Raw genomic sequence first — 22,225 nt, 5'->3', positions numbered from 1 at the left:
AGTGAGGCAGTGCTGCTCTGTCAAAAGTGCCATCTTTTGGATGAAACATTAAGGCCATGTCTGTCCTTTCATGTGGATTTAACAGTGAGGCAAAAAGCAGGAGAAGTTCCTTGTATCCTGGGCTCACATATGACCCTCATCCAATATTTCTGAAAAACTTGGCTGTTATCCCCAGGCTGTGCACAAACTGGCTGTTATGTTCCTTACACTATAACTGTGACTGCACTTCAGAAGTGCTTCACAGACAGTGAGAAGATTTCACACATACCAAAGTCATTAAAGTTGAAATGGAAAATCACTTTCACAACGATTTCAGCTATCTTTAATATAGAAATAATGCACGTTCTTCTCTGCAGATCTCCCATCTGGGAACTACATCCAGGAATCCCGATCTCGCTGTTCATTCCTCTGTGAGCTGGGCCAGGACTGCTGTGATGTGATGGCGAGCTGTAAGTGTGGCACGAACACAGGCCAGTATGAATGCATCTGCGAGAAAGGCTACTATGGGAAAGGGCTCCAGCACGAGTGCACAGGTAGGAATATCCGTAGCTTCATGGCTTCCAGCCTCCTTTCCCAATGTTTTGCAAAGCACTGGAAGAATCTTTATGTCAGAAAACTGATCTTTTTGATACCCTACTGGAATTAACCATTCAATCTTCTGAATATTTATTTTCTGGACACTTTTTGGAGAAACATCCATATATAGAATTACACAGGCCTCACCAGCTAAACCACTATTATTTAAGCTGCCAATAGAATTTCAATGATCAGCGTTCACCTTGTAGTCAACCAAATTTATTTTTTAAATGTTCTAAATCATATTAAGACAAAAGTTCAGGAATATAAGGAATAGAAGCATGGCTAATCTTTCACTTCAACACTACTTTCTCACTCAGACCCTACATCTTTTGGTTGCTGTCCAAAAATCTATAGGAATGCAGTAAGTCAAGAAGGCAACTCACCACAACCTTCTCAAGGGCAATATGGAAAGGTATGAAATTATAATGGTGGTCATATTCCATGAAAGAAGAAGGAACCCTCTGGTTTGGATAATCTCTTCAACTCAGCATTCACTGAAATAGAAAATTCCAAAAATTCATAAGTCACTATGGAGAAATTTTTTCTCATTTTGTTCTTAACTGTCCTGGTCTGTGTAATCTGGACAGCCTGGTCAAAAGGAACAGCTTCTCCACCTCTACCTTGTTGCTCCTGTTTGTGGTGTTCTGAGGATAGTATTATGTGACCTACTGTGTTCACCACAGCTCATCCAACATAATGTGATAGTCTCTCTGTACTGATCGAACAGCATCTGCAATCAATTTGAGTACCAAGCTAATTTTTCATTTGTGTTTTTCTCTTAAACATTGGGCAGATAAAGTGTTTCATGTTCTGTCAGTACTTTCCCTGGGAAATATATTGATTATCATTGCAAAAATTTTTAATACACGGGGACAGAAAATGTTTAACAATAAAAGTCTAGTTAACATGGAGTGTGCAATAAACTTAATGAACCAGCTGGTCTTTACCTGCCCAATAATTTTACAGGTCTATATACTTACCATGTGTATAGATAAGTCAGAGACTAAAGAAGAGGTTTATCTTGTATATGCATCCTGCAGATAATGGTAACATCTTTCATTGATATAGAGCTTTGAACTAGAAAAATGCCCCAACATGCTTCACAGGAGGATTATCAGTCAAAGGCTGATGATTAGCCACATAAGGAGATAACCAGACAAGTGATGGAAATCTTGATCAAAGAGTGATACTCTAAAGAAGGAAAAAAAATTGGAGAGGATCAGGAGAGAAATTCCAGCTTTTAGGCTCTTGGCAGCTGACAGCATAAATGACACCGAGCCCAGAAATGGAGAAGTGTTGAGATCTCAGAGGTTTGTAGGGCTAAAAGAGGTAACAGAGATAGGTCCAGGTGAGATCTGATAAAAAGGCTGAGAATTTTAAAGTCATGGTGTTGCTTAAACTTTTTTTTGCCAGCAAAGGTCAATAAGTAGGGGAGTGATGGGTGAGCAGGATTCAGTGTGAATTAGGATACAGGCATCAGAATCTGTTTGCAAAAGATGGAACAATGGAGATCAGCCAGGAACGTATTAGAATAGACAGGTCAAGAGGTATTAAGGCAAGCATGAGGATTTCAGCAGCAGATGAGATAAGTCAACATTGTGAAGATGGTGGTATAGATATGAGATCGGAAGCTTAACTGGGTCAATTTCAAACAATTGGCAGGGAGAAGTTTGGAGTCAATACCGAGGGAACAGAGTTGGTGATGGGAACTGATGACTAAGGGTTTTTTTTCCCAGTATTTAGTTGGAGGAAAAGTCTGCCCATCCAATATTGGATGCCAGATCAGCAGTCTGACAGGTTTATTGAATACCATGACACAGGCCAAAATGCTGTAACTGTAGTCAGTAATGAACAGATTAATGCAAAACTCTAACAAAATAAATTGAGCCTTCATTTCAAAATTGTAGTTATAATTTAAAGAATACAGAAAAGATCAAAAACTAAACAATTCATAAGGGCAATACATGCTATTTTGACCTGTGCCACAAATGTTTTATAAAGAATGATGGCCCAAATAATACTAATGATGTATTTAACATAGTTTGAACACTGAATTTTTAAAGGATTATTAATGAAGCTACAGTGCTGCAAATGGAACTCAGAACTTCTTTTGAATACCACTGATTTTAAGGATTTTTTAACGATTTGTGCGATGTAATTATTATTTTGCGGCATTGGGATATATACCAGATTTAACTTTATTTGCTTTGCTTTCTTTCAAAATAAAAGACTCTTTCATCCTTACAATGAATTAATCCTTTGGGAAAGAATACTTGCGGTGAAGCCTTCTGTTGAATCAGCAATTGCTGAATAAAACATTAATTGAGGACAAATGTTCAGGAAAACTAAAATCTCTCATAATAATGAGACCTCACTTTACAATAGCATTACTTAATGGGACTTAACAAATTTTGATTCGATATGTGATGAAAATGATTCTTGATCCAAACAATGACCAAATAAAAACAAAAAATTCTGGAAGCTCTCAGCAAGTCAAGCAGCATCTATTAAAAGAGAAACAGGGTCAACATTTCACACCAATGACTCTTCATCAAAAGCGGGAAAGAGAGAAAACAGGTTAGTTTTAAGGTGGAGAGAACATGGGGTAGGGATGGTTTGGACAAAGGGAGTATGACTGGAAGGGTGAGGTCAGGGTTGCTGCGGGGATATGTTGTAACAGTCATCTAGTTGATGGATTAATGGAAGCAAATGGGGAAAAAATGGAGCAAACCCTATAGGATTAGGACAATTAGAGGGTGAGAATACAGACAAAGGAACATGAAAACATCCAGGGGTGTGAGATAAGTTTGGTAGGTCAGGTTTTACTAGAGAGGAAAGTGGAGCCAATATGGATGACTTGCAGGAATGGCAGATGATCCTTATGGAGAATGTTTGACATACAATGAAGGACAATTAAATGATTCTGATCTAATTGTCATATGACAGAGGAATTGGCTTTGAATGCAAAATCTTTTATCTCTATTTAACATAATATAGTCCAGCCCTTTCTGGCACTTCACTCCCAACATCCACCATCACCGCATCTTCCAAATCTCTCCAAATGGTTCTTCCAACCCACTGCCCCTGCACTTCTTACCCACCCTAGTGTCCCCACATGCCTGTCCCTCCTCCATTGCCCCTGACCTGCAGACCAAACCCCATCCTCCTCTGATCTACCTAAGCCAGCATTAACTGCTGTTACTATGCTGACAGAGAAGAGGGTGAGTAGAGATGGTCAGCCCTGTGTGTTACTGCAGTAAGTTTTGCATCTCATGTACTACCTGTATGTATAAAGCACAATAACATCTTGAACTGACAATAGCTCAGGCAACTGGGGCTTGGTGATTGAATACCAGCCAGCAATAAATATCAAACATTTCATTGCACAGTGTGAAGAAGTGAATGTTTTAACATTTAATAGGCTGCCTGCCCCTTTATGACTTTATAAGGAGGTGAATTTTCTGCAGATCACTCATAATCAGACATTGCCCATACCCTTATTGCCTTATTCTGTCTGTGTTTTATTAGTGCAATGGCTTTGAATTTCCCTTACAATTTGCTATTGGATGTTGGATCAGAATGATTTAGTTGTAGTCTAACACTCTATAAAGAGACTTCTGGTTGATTGATTTATAGGAAGAGTATCTGCAAGCCATAAACCTTTAGGTATGGATTACTGAGGCATTTTCCACTCAGTCACAGTCTCAGGGTAAGGAAATGGCTAATTCAGACTGAAATGGGGAGAAACTAATTTACTTGGATGTAAAACTTTGGAATTCTCTACCCCAGAGGGCTCTGTGCAGTCCAGTGGCTGAGCATTTTCAGGGTGGTATTTCTGGATGTCAAGGGAATCAGAGATAAGGGGAGAGAGCTGGAGAGGATTAGCATGGAACATAACAACCAGTTTGTGCACAGGATTAGCCATGGTCTTAATGAATGGGGGAACAGCAAAGGGGTGGGGAGGGTGGTGTTGCCATTTGGTGTACTCCCACTTCCATTTCTTACATTCTTGTGTTTCTTACATTCCTATTCTTTATCACTTCCAGCTGTCTTGTTCTGGTGGTACTCTCAATGTTCACAATTAGAAAGCTGAAAGAATTGCCTTTAGCCTCAAAAATCCAGGCATTCACTCAGATCAGCTTTCAAGTCTCTACAAAAGTTCAGTGTTAATTTTGGAAAAAATGCAGTAACAGCATCTGATGATCAAATGATGCATGTTAATAGATCTTGAAATATTAGATGAACAAAATTATGCTGTGCCTTTCATATGGTAGTATGTCCCAAGACACACCTCAAAATTTGGTATCAAACCACATGAGGAATTAATGGAACGGAGGCCAAAGGTTGCTCTCCTGGTGCCCAATGACAGGTACACTTCAGAACATGATAATCTTATTTCCTAGGCTGTATTATGAAACAGGAATCTCAACATTCCCTGCACATTGATATGGATACCAATGCAAGTGTGAATGGCAACAAAAGTGTCTGGTCAAATTTCTGAAGTGATACAGTTCACTAGAAGTCTTTGCAATAACATTCCATCCAGAAATAACCAATTTTCATACATAAGTCTCAAAAAAAAAAGCACTGCTCATACTAATTACAATCCAAGACCTCTTATTGCTCCCTGCTACTGGAGGTTTGACAAGTTTGTTGAAGCACAGTGGGGAAGTTTCAGGGATGCTTCACCCACAATCTACCAACATTTATTCCGAAAGTACTCTGAACAATTCACCTTATGTGGGAAAGCTGCATTACTCCACCTTATGAACAGTTTGTAGGAATCAGCCACGAAAACTGACTGCTTCAGGGAAAATCATATCCAGCCAGCCAATGAGCAATCTCCATCTGTCTGGTTTAGCAACTCCAGGTAAATTCAGATTAAGTTAATTGCAGTTAAGTCCAAAATTGCATGTGAAATTCAGGCCTATTTTCATAGCACAGCACCAACTCTGTGCTTTTAGTCAACTTTCTGCACTTTGATCTCATAAGGGTCATTAGAGATACGGGGATGGAAATTCATCTTTGATCACTCCTACACAACAGACAACTTACTGTTGACAGTCTAGTGCACTCCATTCTGCATATTTCATTCCATTTGTCCCAATGAAATACAAATGACACTATGGAGTCATGCAGCATGGAAATGGGCTCTGCAGCCCATGAAGTCTGCGCCAACCATCAACCATCAAGCAACTAATCCTACACTCACCCCATTTTTTTTACATCTTATCAACTCCCCCAAGTTTCTACCACCCACTGCATACTGGGGACAATTTACAGTAGCCAGTTAACCTATCAACACACATATCTTTGGGATGTAGGTGAAATCTGGATCACCCAGAGGAAATCCACACTGTCATGGGGATCTCCAAACTCCACATAGACAGCATCGGAGGTCAGGATTGAATTCAAGACAGTGGAGATGTGAAGCAGCAGCTCTACCAGCTGTGCCACTGTGACACCCCTACAGTGACTGAATGCTTGCTTAGCACCACCAATCAATCTCTAATTCTATCCAGCGGGAGGATTGGATGGGTAAGTAGAATTCAGGTAGAAGATTGGCTGAATGCATAGTGGAGACAATCTAGGTTCAATATAACCTAACCTTGCACTTAATTCTTCCATTCTCAGATCCTAAATCCAGGGATCAATGTCCTGATTATTTTCTGCCTCCTGTACTTCAGGATCTCCCTTGTTTCATCATGGCCAAAACACTGTAGGGTCTTCAAGGTGAAGTCTAACCAGAGCCCATGAGACGCTCTGCCCTGTACCTCATCCAGAGTGTTTAGAAAGAATGAACAACCTACATTTCCTTAGCACCATTCACATTCCTGTCAGGATATACTGAAGAACTTTACAACTGGTTAAGTACTTGGAGAAGTATGGTTAATGTAGGAAAAGCAGCAACTGATTTGTGCGCAGTGAGATCTCACAAAGTGCAATATGATAAAGACTAAATACCTTATTTTCTGCACCTGCATCCACTCCCTGTCCTCCCACCCAAAGTTACCCTTCTGTCACCTTCCACCACAACCGCCTTCACATTTGTGCCAAATTCCATGGGATTTCAGCACTAGAACCATCTCTCTCCCCCCTTTCAGCATTATGTCAGGACTTTTCCCTCCATGATGCCATGGTTCATTCTTCACTCTCCACCAAATCCCACCCCCTTTCTCTCCCAGCAATAGCAGGAGATGCAGCATCTACCCTTTTACTTCTTCCACTCTCATAATCCAGGGATTCAAGTGAAGCAGCCATTCACTTGCACTTCTTCCAATTTACTGTACTGCATTTGATGCTCCTGATGTGGTATCCTCTGCATTGGACAAACCGAAGGCAGATTGAGAGATTGCTTTATAGAATATCTCAATTCAGTTCGCAAAGGTGACCCTGAACTTCCAATTGCCTGTCGTTTTAGTAGTCCATTCCACTGTCATTTTGATCTCTCTGTCTTTGAACTTCTACACTCTTCCAACAAAGCCCAGTGCAGATTCAAGGAACAGCCTCTCATCTTCTGACTTGGTGCCTTTACAGCCCTCAGGACTCAACATTGAGTTCAACAATTTCAGATAATCAGCCTTTCTGAGTTAAATCAGAAAGTCCAGTTCTGTTGAAAGATTATCAACCTGAAATGTTGACTCTGTTTTTCTCTGCACAGCTGTTGTCTGTCCTGCTCAGTACTTCCAGTATTCTTTGTTTTTTTATTTTGAATTTCCAGCATCTGCAGGTTTTCCTCCCAAGTTTATATTTCATCAGTCCAACAATGTTTTTCCTTTTCTCTTCCTCTGTTCTCATTCAACCCTTCTCTTCAAACACATCAGCTGAAATTAACAAACCTTCACCCCCTCTCAATTGACACCATCACAACTTGTGTCTTTCAGTACCTCCTGATCTTCCCTAGCATATAGAGAGAACATACATTTTGTTCTCTCTGCCCCTTTCCTTTCTCTGCTTAAAAGATGTTTAATTTCTAGCTATCTTAATAGATAATCAGCCTGAAGCATCAGCTCTGTTTCTCTCTCCACAGATGCTGCCTGACCTGCTGACCATTTTCAGCATACTCTGTTTCCATTCCAGATTTCCAGCATTTGCAATGTTTTGCTTTACGGAATCAGAAAGAAAGCACAGACCATAAGAAACTGGGTAGTTTGTAAAACTAATGCATAATAGCAAACAACACGACCAATAGGAGATCAAATTATTTAATCAGTCTCAGCTATTTTCATACCATTTTGCAATATGTTTCTCATTTGTTCTATGTTAACTTCCTACTTTTTGTATTTTACATTTATCTACATTAGATTTATTTTTCCATAGTTGTTCCTGCTTATATACCTTGTCTAATATATTCTGTAATCTCACAATTGATTCTTCTAATTCTATTTCCTCTGTTGGGCTTGCACCATGTCTTCTCTTGTGAAGAATTGGAAGAATTAACCATTCCAAATACCTGCTACTTCCTACCAATTCTCAATTTCAACCACATTTGCATCTTGCCCCTCCACTCTGATTGCTATCTTGTTGTTTTGTTTAAGGAGTATTTTTTTACCCTATTTTGTTTAACCTGTGTTGCAAGTTTCCAGGCTTCTCTGCACATTTTAAGGCTGTCTCTGCAACTTCTTGTAATTACTTTGGTGAACTGTCTGTCCTCCAGTGGCTTCTATGTCCCACTGAGTTGGGAGAAAGTCCTTGTTAGATAGGGACACCCCAGTATTTCTCTTTATCTCATCTTTGATTACTTGGTCATTGACCCATTTTAGGGTTAGATTTGTTTTATCTGGACTTATTGGTTTTGGCAGGATATGTATCCTGAATGTTCAGCATAATCATTTTAAACATGTCTCATTGTCTTTCAACCTCCTTGCGTTTCAATCTACTTGTTTCACTTTTTCCCACAGTCCCTTGAATTTAAGCCTTTTTTGAATTGCATACCCAGCTCTTGCTGGTTCTCAGATCATTCAACGTTCAACAGTTGCTATACCCAGTGTTTCTGTGGCTTTATTCTATGTTCATTCTGTGAGAGTAGTATTGGATCAGGGAAAAGTCATAACCCACATCAATGAGGCTTGACCCTAAACCTCTTGGAATTTCTTGGTTTACATTAGATTGATTGGAGCCTCCCATTGAAATAAGGCTTTCAGAGGAGGACTCCACTCATTCGAGGCAAAGTGGCTGGGTGACTGGGGAGAAGAGTTATATCCCAGGATGCTGGAGTGGTGGGGGAGTGGGAGTTGCTGCCTGCATTATCCTTGTGGGTGAAGGAGCATGGTTGACCACCCTGTAGCTGGGTAGAGGGGCTGGGAGGATGGAAGGGAGCAAGTTACCATGGCAACAAGCAAGAAGTCATCAATTCCCTTGAGCTACCAGTTTTCCCAAGAGACTGGAAACCTAGACAAATGGGATTAAATCTAGAAGGCAGGTAAAATATTGGAATATTACAATGAGGGTGTGTACCTCAATTCCTGAGAGGGTTCATTGCCCTGGTTCACCCTGCCCCGAACCTCACCATCCTACTGCAGTTAAAATCAGAATGTACTAAATTGGGGTTGGATGCTAAAATTTCCATCAGCCCATACAATCCAAACTATCCTTTTCTTGTCAGGGTTAAGATTCCCTACATTGCTTCCTTCAGACAGATATTCCCAGCTAAAAATTCTGTATCTAGCAACCAGCAAAATGGAGCAGTTTGTGCTGACTTAAACTGACCAGAACAATTCTTACAGATTACCACACACTGGCCTCACTGATTTTACTGCTTTGCAAGTCATGGCATTCAGCCACCCTGCATATTACCATGCTGCTCCATGTAATCCAACTGAGCCCGTGGACAATCATTGCTGAGCATTCTTAGTTTTTTCTCCTATTGTTGTTCTTGTCTATGTTTAATTAAGCACCAAAGATCTTACTCATTGACAGAGGTTTACCCACATGGACAGACATTGCATTTCTGCAGGCAGTTTTACCTCAAGATAGAATGTTATCACCTGTGAAGTACTTTTGACATATAAAGCATTCCATGACACACCACAGGATCAAATAAAGTGGCAGGTTGATTGGCTGCTGTAAATTTCCCATGTGTAGGTGAGTGGTAGAATCTGGGGGGAGTTGATGGGAATTGGGGGGATGATAGGTTATAGGGAAAGTTAGTCGGGGAATAGGATTGCTTTTATGAGCCAGTATTGACTTGATGAGATGAATGGCCTCCTATGTTGTAAGGAAATATGGAAATATGAAACAAAAATCCTTCAGCCAATTAAAGGTTTTGAGGAGAATATTGAAAGAGGAAAGAAAGATAAGGAGGCAGAGACGTTTAGGAAAATAATTCCAGAGTTTAGGGTAGCTAAACTCAGATAAAGCCATTTCCACTAATGGGAAACCAATAAAATTCAGGAATGCCCAGTAGATGGAATGGGAAGAGTGCAGATATCTCACCATTTAGAGGTTACAGAAACAGTGAATAGATTTGTAAAAAAAAGGGATTGGAACTTAAAACCAGGTGATCTTTAACCAGGAATCAATACTAGTCAGCAAGCATAGGAGTGAAGGGTGAATTGTACTTGGTGCAAGTTAGGACATGGAATGCAAGGTTTTGGATGACCTTGAGTTTACAGAGGGTAGGTTAACAGAGGCTGGACAAGAATGTCCTGGAGTAATATTTGTCTAGAAGTGGAAAGGCAAGAGTTACGGGCAGAGTCAGGTGATTTTATAGAGATGGAAATAGATGATCATTGTGCTAGTGTGGATGTGTGATTCAAGGTTATCTTGAGATAAGCTTGCAACCACACAAGACCAATATTGGAACTGTAGTCCATTGAGTGGATCAAGAGATGTTCTAATTAAGGTGTTTGCAATAATTAGATTAGACTAGAGTAGTTTATTGGCGTATACACCAGGGTGCAATGAAATTCCTTGTTCATGTGAAGCTCACAGAGTAAACAGTACACATGGTAATAATAAATACAACAAACAAACAGCAGAATGGTGCAAAGTATAGTTGCGCCGTCTGAAATAGTGCAAAAACAAATGCTAAAGTGACAATAACAGAATAACCGAGAGCGGTAGAGTTAAGATTACAAGACCGTGTCAGCACCACCGGGAATGGGGTGTGAAAGAGTCTGAAGTGATTGTTAAGTGGGGTAGCCAAGAATAAGGAGGCAAAACAAAATTAATGCCAGGCCATTCAGAGGTGATGACAGCAATCATTCCTTAACACAAAGTGGGGTGGAAATTTGGAACTCTCTCCCCATATAAATTCTTGAGGCTGGGGATCTACTGAAAATATCGTAACTGAGATGAAAAGATTTTTGTTAAGGAAAGCATATTGAAGGTTATAGTGCCAAGGTGACCAGATAGAGGTATAGAACAGATCAGTCAAGATCTAACTGGATGGCAGAGCAGGTTTATGAGGTTCGGTGGTCTCCTGTTCTCATGTCTCAATCTGTCTACCTGCTAAACCCATCAACCTCCTGCTGTAAATCAGAAGGGAGTTACACCTCTGTTCTATCAGACCTCCTGCCTCACCAACAGCACAGTCTGAAAGCCCAAAGTGTGACAAGTGGATTTAGGGGCAATGATGGATTTGGGAATAATATGCATAATGAAAGCACCAAATTCTCATTATTTTCCTATCAGTTGAAAGAAGAGTTAGGCTGCCACCTAGCTGTGGTGGGTGCTAAATCTACCAAGATCCAAGCCACTAGAACTTGCCCTCCTGGTAGGGTCAGTCGTAATGATAAGATTGAGGCAAGGTCCCAGACAAAGTGCAGCCCGGTATAAAATCCTCACTGGCAGAGCAGATGGATGGGACAGAATCAGCTCTCAGCCACTGGGAGGCTGGATGAAGGCTTCAGTGGAAGAGGAAACTCCAGTCATCTTGAACTTGCTTGCTACTGGATGCAAGTGACTTTCCTCCAAACTTTGTGTGTCTGCTGGCGTACTCACCCACATTAAACTCTTTGTGTACTGTCTTCATTCACAGGGAAAGCATTTTTTCTCACCCACAAAGTCCTGTGGCATTGGGAACAAGTGAAGGGCTCCACTGGGAATCGTGTCACAGACCCACATCTAGGAAGTTACCAGAGGCAGGTCATCATGTGCCCCTGGACTGAATGGGAGGGCCTTATAGGCTGCTGTGGCCACAACAAGCAGGCCTTTCGAGGACCACACCTGGTCACCCCATATGGGGAGTAGCTATTACCTTTCTAGTACCACACTAAACCCAAAAGCTGGAAAACCAAATATACAGCAGCATTTGTTGCCTGAAAAGTCTCATGGTACAACATCAATGGCAGTGCTCTCAGTGGGACAAGATGGAGAGAAGAGGGAGGAGAGTAAACCTTCTTTTGGAAGTGAAAACCAACAAGCAGCAGGTAGTTGCTCTTGACTTTGCCACAAATAACCTTCCAGTCAATCATCTGACTGAGCTGCCTGTCGTTATCATTGCCCTCCCCCCCCCCCCACAACTCTGTGCATCCAGCTGGCTGATATTTGTGACCATCATGAATGCATATGAGCCAACTCTTGGTGCTGAAGACAAACAGAAATAATCCTTCCACATCGACCTTGTTAAAGTTCTGTCATCCTTTCCAGAAATGGACAAGGTAATGCTCTATAATGCAAGTTTTCGCAGAGACTCTAACATATGGAAGGGTATCATTGGGAAGGACATTGAGGGCAAGACTAATTTTGATGGTGTTGCTCTCCTCAGCAAATGTGTGAAGCAGAGCCTTAGTGATCACGTACACAATCTTCGGCCAAAGCAACAAACACAGAATAACTCGGCAACACCCCCAATCTAAACAATGGCACCTCGATGTAAGAGACGTTCAAATAACCCACAGCATGAGGGGAGCCACTGATTGCTGTATCGAACACCTCTTGGTGGAATCACTTCCATCAGGATTGCACCAAAACATAGAAATCAACCCAGTTCACAAAGGCAACATCAAAAGACTTTGATTCCCAGTACATCCAGAGAACCTCCAAACACACCTTTGTGAAAAATTGTCCACACATTCACCTGAAATGACAGCACAGATGTTTGAGAAAAAGAAAGCTTTCTGCAACAGGCAAAACCATCCGTCATCCAGTCAGAAGCAAAGGTCTGCCCTTTCGCTTAACCCTGACATTCAAAGGAAGATCTGAGAAATTAAAAGCAATTGATGGGTGGACAAAGCAAAAGAATCCAAGCATTTGCAGATAGACAGGATACCTGTTTTTTTTTGTCTGTAAGGCAAAGATCTGACCTCATCTGGCCACACACCACTGAGATCTGAGGATGGCTGTACCCCTTCTTAAAGACAACAAATTCATCAAAGGGAATCAAGAATTGACTGTGACTGACAACATCACGGACTTCATCCCTCAGCAATCAATCTACACAACTCTTGAAGACTCACCAAGACTGGAGAGGTCCTGAACAACAATTAACTAACATCACCGAAAATGTCTGCCAACTTATCTGTGTCTCCAGGATTGGATTCGTCCTTCACCAGAGGGACCCATGATAAATGTACCTGCAGAAGGGATCACCCTTGACCCCAAACAATCACCACCACGCTGTTGAAGAACTCCATAAGTCCCTTATTTCTATAAGTACTCCAGCTGTGGTTTGCATGTTAATCAGGGAAGAGAGCCAGAAGTATTTATTTCTTCCACAGTCAAAGGGATTTTTGTAAAACTGTCTGCTCCATAATTTTATAACCAAACCATGTGTTGAGTGAGAGTTAACTTGTGCAGGCAGATGAGGCAGAATGAACATTTGGGTTTCTGGTCTCCTTTCTCTACTACTGCAAACTGCACTTTCACTCAGAGTCAGAAAGATTTTGGCTCAGGCCTCAGGACCTCCACACTGTACCACACATCAGCATTTCTGCTGGCTCTGCAGCCTAAACAAATGGTGAGCTGAGCTTAACACAGTCAAACCTGTGCTTTTGATTTCACACAACATGAAAACACTGTGGGTGTTTAGGATTGACAACAACAATCTTTTCTGAAATCCATTTTTATTGCAAAACACCCACATTTATTGCTGTACCAAGAGGTGTGGTGAGCCACCTTCTTAAACCACTAAGGTGGTTTTGGGGAGGGAGTTCCAGGATTTAGAGCCAGCGGTGATGAAGGAATAATAATATATTTCCAAGTCAGGATGGTGGGCAACCTAGAAGGGAACTTGCAAATGGTGGTGCTCCCATGAGCCTGCTAAGCTTGGTGGTCGAGCTCAGGATCTGGGAGGTGTTATTGAGGAAACCACTTGAATTTATGCATTTATTACTGTGACAGCTGTAGCTCTGTGGGTGGGTCTCTCATGCTTGTGGATTCAACTTCTCTTCCAGAATCTGACATAGGGTTGCAAATATGGTACAGTGGTGTAGAGGTTATGTTATATGACTATAAGCAAGAGTCTGGAACAACGTTCAAATCTCACTGTTGTTTTTAAATTCAGTTAATTATGTCATAGTTTAAAAAACCTTTCATTAGGAATCTGAGCCATGAAACCAGCAGATTTTTGCTAAAAAACCCATTCAGTTCATTAGTGTTATGTAGGTAAGGGAATCTATCCTCGTTCCCTGTTCTGGCTTATAAGTGACTCAAGCTCCAAAGCAATACGGACTGATTCTGAAGTGGCCTGGCATTTCATTCAGTGCAATTAGGAATGAGCAATAAATTTTGTCCTTGTCAGTGATGCCCATATCCTGTCAATGAAACCAACAGAAATCAAGGCTGATTTACCAGCGCAGATCTGGGAAGGTGCAGCGGTGTTAGAGGGGATGTCCTACAGATCAGATCATAAACTAAGGCCCAGTCTGCTTCTTGAGCTGGATGTAAAAGATCCAAGTCACTATTTTGAATTAGAGGAGGAAAGTTGTTCCAGACATCTTGTCTCTGAATCAACCCCACTGAAAAAATACAAATTATACTGAGAGACCCTACTTACTGTTAGTTGAAGCTCACTGTGCACGGATTTGCAGCCACATTTCCCACATAGCAACAGTGATCACACTTCAAGAGTACGTAATCGGCCTGTTAAGCACTTGCAATGTTCTGGGGTTGTGAAAAGCTCAATTTAAGTGGTCTTTGTTTTTTTATATATAAATCCCCATAAATGTCTCAAGTGTTTTATGATAACCTTGTCAGAAACCGAGCCATATAAAGGAGACATTAAGACAGGTAACTATAAGCTTGGTCAAAGATTCTATGGAGCCTCTTAGATGATGAGAGAGCGGGGGGAATGCAGAGGGGTTTAGGGAGAAAAGTCTAGAGCTTGGGGCTGCCAATGTAAATTTAGAGTGCAGAGAATACCAGAACTGGTGAAAGGAGAGATCTAGAAGGGCTACCACTATGGGAGTTAAAATTTTAGAACCGTCTTAACTATCTCTGTCCCTATTTGTAGCATTGACCAGTCATGTATCCCGTAGCCTGGAACTAAACATCAAATTTTGCGACACAGGAATTCAGCCGACATAGTCTAAGTCAGTATTTGTGCTCGACATTAACATCCTCCCGCTCCTCATCACCTCACTCTATCAACAGGTCCTCCAGCTTCTCCTTTAGTACATCTTTTCTACTCTTGCCATCGACACCTTACAATGGTGAGTCTCCCACTCTCAGCACTCAGTCACTTAATTGTCTATTGTAAGATTACCCCTAGTGCATAGGTTGAGCAGTAGAATTTGGTGGGGGGGGGCGGTGGGGGGGGGGGGACCATGGATAGAATAAAATGGGATTAGTATAGGCTTAGTGTAAATGGCTGCTTGATGGTTAAGTGGACCAAATGGCCCAGTTCCATGCTATGTGACTGACTTCAATAAATTAGACCATAAACTATAATTATACATAAGCAGAATGATAGAGGCAGTGTTGTAAAGTGGATCAGCCTGCAAAGCTAAAACTTTTCTCACAATGGAGACCTGATTCATTACAATAACCTGTAAGAGGACACAGAACCCATGTAATGCTATGTGTGAGTGTGGATGAGGCAATATCCTTCGCTAAAGACCAGATGTAAATTTTAACTTTACAAATATAATTCATGACATATTTAAATTCTCTATCACCCCTGGAACTGATTAAGCTTCCAGTGTCCAGGCTTTGATCAGCCCCTACCTAAAATGACAATTGACTATTACTCTGATAATAGGAATCTACTTTCCACATTAAAAAGTTTGGACCATCTGAAATAGGTATGTGCCGAAGGCACTCCTTCTCCCTCCCTTTGCATGTCTCTCAGGTCTTCAGCATCATTTTCTCAAGGACAATTTTAGGTGGGAAATAAACACAGGCCTTGCTCAGATTTCCAACAATGAGTAAATAAAAGGTTACACTTAAATTTAATTGGTTATTTTAAATAGTGTATTTTTTTCATTTAAACATACTTTATGGTTAGGTTGGGCAATAAGGCTTATAGGACTGAGGTAAGAAGACATTACTTTATTTAAAAGTTGATGAATCTTTGAAATTCCCTTCTCCAGAGGCTAGGGATACTCCATTGTTGAGGATGGTCAGTGAATCAAAAGGATGTGGGATTGGGCATAACACGATGTGATAAATGGGGGGGCAAGCTCAAAGATGCATATGACGCACTCCTGCTTATATTTCTTTTGCTCTTATGGTACAATGAAGCCCTGTTGAAATTAATGCATCCATGCACTAATACATACCACAGCCATCAGGCAGTGGTGCCTCGGCTGAATGTTGAACTGAGCACTTTTGAGCTTCCAAACTATTCTGGTGATTTCACCCAGCTCTGTCCATGACTTGAGCCTTCTAGATGGTGGAAGGACTTTGAGTCCTTAGAGTGTGAACTATCTGTCAAGGTGGAAACTCCTCTCATCTTTCTGTTACAGCCAAACTCCAATTAAATAAATGCACGTTTGCACTTCGCTGTGCTTTCATAACCATCAGAAAGTTTCTGCAAACTTTCAGAAGTTACAGGCAAAAACGTAATTTAAAGTACCTTAATTCTTTGACTCTTTAACACAAATTTGACACCCAAACAGAATGCAGACCAACCCAAAATGTAAAAATGAAGTGGCAGAGGGATGACCAGTTAGGTCGGCTGATGGACTAAAAGTCCCACCCCAGCACATTCTGCCAGCACAGATATTTTGCAGGGACTTTATTGAAGCTCACTTAAATGAACAATGCTAAATTGTTTCCTTTTTGCCACAGTGTTATCTGATCCCAACCCACAGGAGACTGACTTCAGAATAACACCAATATCAACTCTATTTGTAGTATAAATGAAAATAAATAGTTACAATTCTGTTTATTGTGTGCTCATGGACTTGGCAAGCCTAGTTCAAACAAAATTGCTTCCATTAGTAACTAATCTTCACGCATGCAGAGTGCATAAAGAATTTGGTTTGTTTTTGTAGGAACATTTAATTTTTAATTCTCAGCCATTATCACTACTTAGGACCAACTTATCTTTCTGTTATTAATTCTAAGGAATAGAATTTCATCTTTGCTTATCCCCACAAGTTCAATTCATTATTGCCAAACAAATTCTGTTCCTAGAAATGTACTTTTACAAGCATCAAATCTCATTCCTTCTGATATTAATTACAGTCAGAGATTTGAATTTTTTAAAATTATTTTTCTTTATCACTTTTTCTTTCCCTCCCATCATTTTGTTTCTGTGCACAATTTTACATTGAATTAAATGTTCCAACTTATGCCTTTCTGTTCTAGACTGCAGGGAAGAAACGTATTTTTGCTCAGTGGTGGAAAACCTGTGTGAGCATTGGTCACCAGCTATACTCATTGCCACCCTTTCATTCCACAATGGACAGAACGTGCAGACCCAGATACAACTGGCAGCCAATAATTCCCCACGCATTTGGTGCTGGTGACCGGGCACAAAATGCTTGATCTGATTGGTTGAAGGATTCAACCATGTGGCTTGCCCTGTTCACACCAGCCCCTAATCCTTTGTAGTGGTGATGTTGTTTTCACTGTTAACAATAAATCCAGATTAAATCTGTGGCAAGTACGATTGAAATGGATCATGGAGTCAGATACCTGAAGGAGGCCATTTGCCCTCTCGATTCTGGTGCACGAATTCAGAGAGATGGGTTCAAATCTGACTTTGGTGTTATCTATGTGGAGTTTCCATGTGCTCCACGTGACTGTGTGTGTTTCTCCCAGGGGCTCCAGTTTCCTTCCACATCCCAAAAACATGCTGGTAGGTTAAGCAACTACTGTAGGTTACCCCTTAGTGTAGATAAATAGCAAAAAAAATCAAAGTAGAGTTGATGGGCATGTGGGAGAATAAAATGTAAGGGTACAGGGAAATAAGGAGAACAGGAACTGATGCAATTGCTTTCTTGGGATCCATCATGGACCTGATAGGCTGCATGGCTTCCTCCCATTTGGTAGTAAGTAAAAAAATTGCTACATAGCCCAATCACCGTTCTAACTAAGGTTTGTGTCCTTGTAGGTCAAAGCATTAAGAAGCATAGAAGAACAGGAGCTGGAGTAAACTATTTTTCCTTTGAGCCTGCTCCCCTACTCAAGATGATCATGGCTGATCCTCTGTCTAATTACTATATTCCCATTCTGTCCCCATATTCCTTGAAGTCTTTGTGTCCGGGCATCTATCTATCTCCTTTTTAAATATATTCACTACTTTTACCACCATAGCCTTTGTGGTAGAGAATTCCACAGGTTCACCACTCTGAGTGAAGAAATTGTTCCTCTTCTCAGCCCTAAATGCAATCCCTTGTCCAGAGGCTATGACCCCTTGTTCTAAACATCACAGCCAGGGGAAATATCCTTCCTATACCCAGCCTCATCCAATACTCATCCAAGTACTTTTTAATCAGCTGAGTCCAGATGAAGGGTATGAACACGAAACATCGACTTTCCATTCCTCTCCATAGATGCTACCTGACTTGCTGAGTTCCTCCAGTGCCTCTTGTGTTATTCCAGATACCAGCATCTGCAGTCTCCTGTGTCTCTATTTTTTAATCATGTTGAGGGTTTCTACCACTACCTTATCTACATGTTAAAGACCAACACCTCCTACTGAGTGAAAGATGATTTTCCCAACTCCTTGTTATTTTTTTCATCTATTACCTTACACCTATGCATCTGAGTTTTTGGCCTCATTGCTAAGGGAAATAGGTCCTTCCCATCCATTCTACCCAGATCTCTCTTAAACGTTTCAATTAAATTGCCTCTTTTGCTTAAGTTAAAAGAAAAAAACCAGCCTAACAAGTCTATCCTCATAACCAAAATTCTCTTGCTCTAAAAACAGCCTCTGTACCCTCTCTAGTGCGATCGCATCCTTCCTGGAATGAATGTTGAGATCATCTGTATGTAGCTGACAGCAAGTTACAGGATAGTGATACTTCATCATTTTGATGCTCGACACAACTTTCTACCTACACTCCCGGTGTCAATGAAAAAGTAGCTCTGAGTTGCTTTATATAGGATAGTATGAAAGGAGGCAACAATATAACAGCTGAAAGAACCAGAGGGCCTGAGCGTCACTGGCATGCCTGTGAAGTCTTCCCTGCTGCTTTTATTTCAGAACAGAAGGGGGAAGCTGGGTTGTGTGGTGGGGGGTGGGACTTTAGCCGATTCTAATTCCATGGAAGTTAAGTGGGTGGGCAAGAAGATGACAGTAGGAGTAGAATGTAGGGAAATGTGAAATCATCCATTTTGATGGAAAGGATATGAAAACAGAATTGTTTATAAAAGGTGAGTGACCTGTAAATGTTGGCATGCAGGGGTATTGAGGGTTTTGTCCATGAAGCACAGGAAATTAACTTGAGGGTTAGAGAGTAAATGGTTAAGAACAGGAAGTGCTGAAAATATTCAATGGTTGAGATAGCATCTGTGGAAAGAGAAACAAAATTGATGCTTCTGGTCATCAAAACTGAACTTTCGCTCTCCACAGGTGCTGCCTGACCCATTAAGTATTTCCACCACTCTCTGTTTTTATTCCAGATTTCCAACATTTGCATTATTTGATTGGCAAGGCAAATAGTTTGCCTTTGTTCTGAAGGATTTGGAATTCATGGGCAACTATAGCTTTGAGGTTGGTACTTCATTAAGCACAGTGTCTTGTGATTAGTCACTCTTTGGGCTGTTGTTATTGTCTGTAGAGGCTTGCTGAACCAGTCTGGAGATGTCATTGGAATACACAGTTATGTTGACATGAAATCTCACAGCACAGACAAAGGCCCTTTGGCCCACCAAGCCCATACTGACTGCCAACACCCGTTTACAATAATCCAACACTAATTCCAGACTCCCCCCAGATTCTACCATTCACCTACACACGAGGGCTAATTCACAGTAGCCAATTAACCTACAAACCCACACATCTTTGGGATCTGAGAGGAAGGCAGAGCACCTGGAGGTATCAGGGAGAACATGCAAACTCTGAACGAAGGTCAGGATTGAATCCGGGTTGCTGGAGCTATGAGACAGCAATTCTACTAGAAGCACCACTGTGCCACCCTTGAGCTCTAAATCTGTTCAACTCCTTACCCACAAGATTACATAATGAACCCTGACAGAACAAAAAGGGTGCAACTAAAGTATACTGGAGAATTTCCTGGGATAATAGAGTTGCCCAAAGGGGAAGTTTAGAAGAATGCATTAATTGTCAACCTGAAACATTGACAATTCCCTTCTCCCCACAGAGGCTGCTTGACCCGCTGAGTTCCTCCAGCAGACTGTTTGTTGCTTCAGATTCCAGCATCTGCAGTCTCTTGTGTCACTATTTATATATTCTTGGAACCCCAAAGTTCCTGGGCACCAGAGTAAGCTTCAGGCAATTCTTAAGCATTAAGTAAGGACTTCAAGGCATTGTTCATATCATTATTATTTGATCGAAGAGAAACAGGTTTGAGCATTATCTTGGATCATGTTTGGGCTGATAAATTAAACGTTTATCTTTTCTCCTCTGATGCAAAGGAAGTATAGTCTTCCATAAATAAAATGTTTGCTAATGTAATGTAACAGTGGCCTGTTATGAATTTCTTACAATTATTGTGCAAACACACATGTCAAAATATATACATTTTCTCAAGATAACGATTGACAGTAAACTCCAACAGGGCATCACACTGGGTTGAAATGAACTGGGCAGGACAATATCCGGTACAGAACTGTGTAAGCACATGCATTTGAAGCTGTGTGCTGCCCATTGTTTATAAAGCAGGCTCAACTGTAGCTTTATTTTCCTATTCCCCAACCACTCTTAGTTCGTGTGCTTTAACTTCTCTGAATTTACTGAAATTGTCTGGCTTTTGCCCTTGGCGGTAAAAGCAATAAGCTCTAGTGTGACTTCCGCCAGATGTTTCCAATCCATACCGTCTGCAGGATTGTGTGTTTTGTCTTGGATTCCTGGAATATTGTGAAACGAGGCAGCATGCATTCCAGGGAGCATGATGATTATTTCAAAACTACAATTTTAAACTATGAGTGTAGCTCCACAGCCAGGCAGTAGCACACAGTGAATACTGTAGAGCCCTGAATTTCTCTGAACTTGTATTTACATCGTGCTGATAACGAATAACAATGCTCCAAGGTGCTTATCAGGAATATAATCAGAGATTATCACTAAATGATGTTTGGAGCTTGACCAAAGAGGCAGTTTTTAAGGAGCATCTTAAAGAGGGAGAACATGAGAGAGGAAAAGAGGTCTTGAGAGGGAATTCCATAGCTTAGGAACCCCAGCAGTTGAAGGTATGGCTGCTATTGTAGAGCAATGGAAAATGGGAATGTCCATGTGCCCAGAATAGGCCAAGTGCAGAGATATTGGAGAGGAGTAGAATAGGAGATCATAAAGTGGGATAAAGGAGATTATATTGCATTGTAAATTCTGATTCTAATTCCATCATTAATTGAGGATTGCTCTGGCTTCATTGATATGGTTGACTAGACAAGATTATAGTTCTTTAGAAGTCGTTGGATTTACTTCTGTCTTCTTGCTTTGAACAGAATATGGTATATTGTCTCCTTTAATATATACAATCCAATCATTTACTCATTGAGTTTTTTCACCCTATCACTACATCTGCTTATTAGTTTTGGGACTAAAGGAAAGCAATGTTCTAAAATAATGAGGACCATTGGTAGTTGGGAACTATTGCAAAGACAGTCAGCTTACCAGATTCAAACAACAAATTAAACCATTAAAAAGCTTTCTTTTAATTAATTCACAAGATCTGGGTTTCATTGGATGGACACTGTTTTAATTCCCACCACAAATCATCCTCGTGAAAACTGTGAGCATTCAAATTACAGCATTCTGCATGTGGAAGATACTTTGGAGTTATTGAAGTGTTCCAGGAATAATACTCAGTAAAGATGAAGGAACAACAATATATTTCCAAATCAGGATGGTCTGTGCCTTAGAAGGGAACTTCTAAGATGAAGGTAATGGTGCTTCCATGTGCCTTCTCCTAGCAGTGAGAGTCACATGTTTGGGCGGTACAGTCAAAGAAAACAACTCTGCTTACAATTCTGTCTGTTTCAAACTGAGAAGGTGTTTCCCAGAAGGATGAATCAATAATCCTCTGTGTCTTTATCAGTTCATAGCATTGAATATTCCATTGTCCATTTTAGTGTTTGGCAGAGGTTTTACACAATATTGAAGTGAAGGATTCCTTTTGGGTTCAAAGGA

At 40.8% G+C, this 22,225-nt stretch overlaps 1 protein-coding gene across 1 annotated transcript in view; it reads left to right on the top strand.

Annotated features, from left to right (window-relative positions):
* LOC127572555 (sushi, von Willebrand factor type A, EGF and pentraxin domain-containing protein 1-like) overlaps positions 1–22,225 on the top strand; it is a 186,209-nt gene that overhangs the window by 21,024 nt on the left and 142,960 nt on the right. Inside the window, 1 exon segment of the mRNA XM_052019945.1 lies at positions 357–533. Coding sequence (XP_051875905.1) covers positions 357–533 — 177 coding nt within the window.

Source organism: Pristis pectinata, chromosome 7, assembly GCF_009764475.1.
Source record: "Pristis pectinata isolate sPriPec2 chromosome 7, sPriPec2.1.pri, whole genome shotgun sequence".
In the NCBI taxonomy this organism is placed as follows: domain Eukaryota; kingdom Metazoa; phylum Chordata; class Chondrichthyes; order Rhinopristiformes; family Pristidae; genus Pristis; species Pristis pectinata.
The sequence above is the reverse complement of the archived record's forward strand: the minus strand, read 5'-3'. Positions and strand labels throughout refer to the sequence as shown.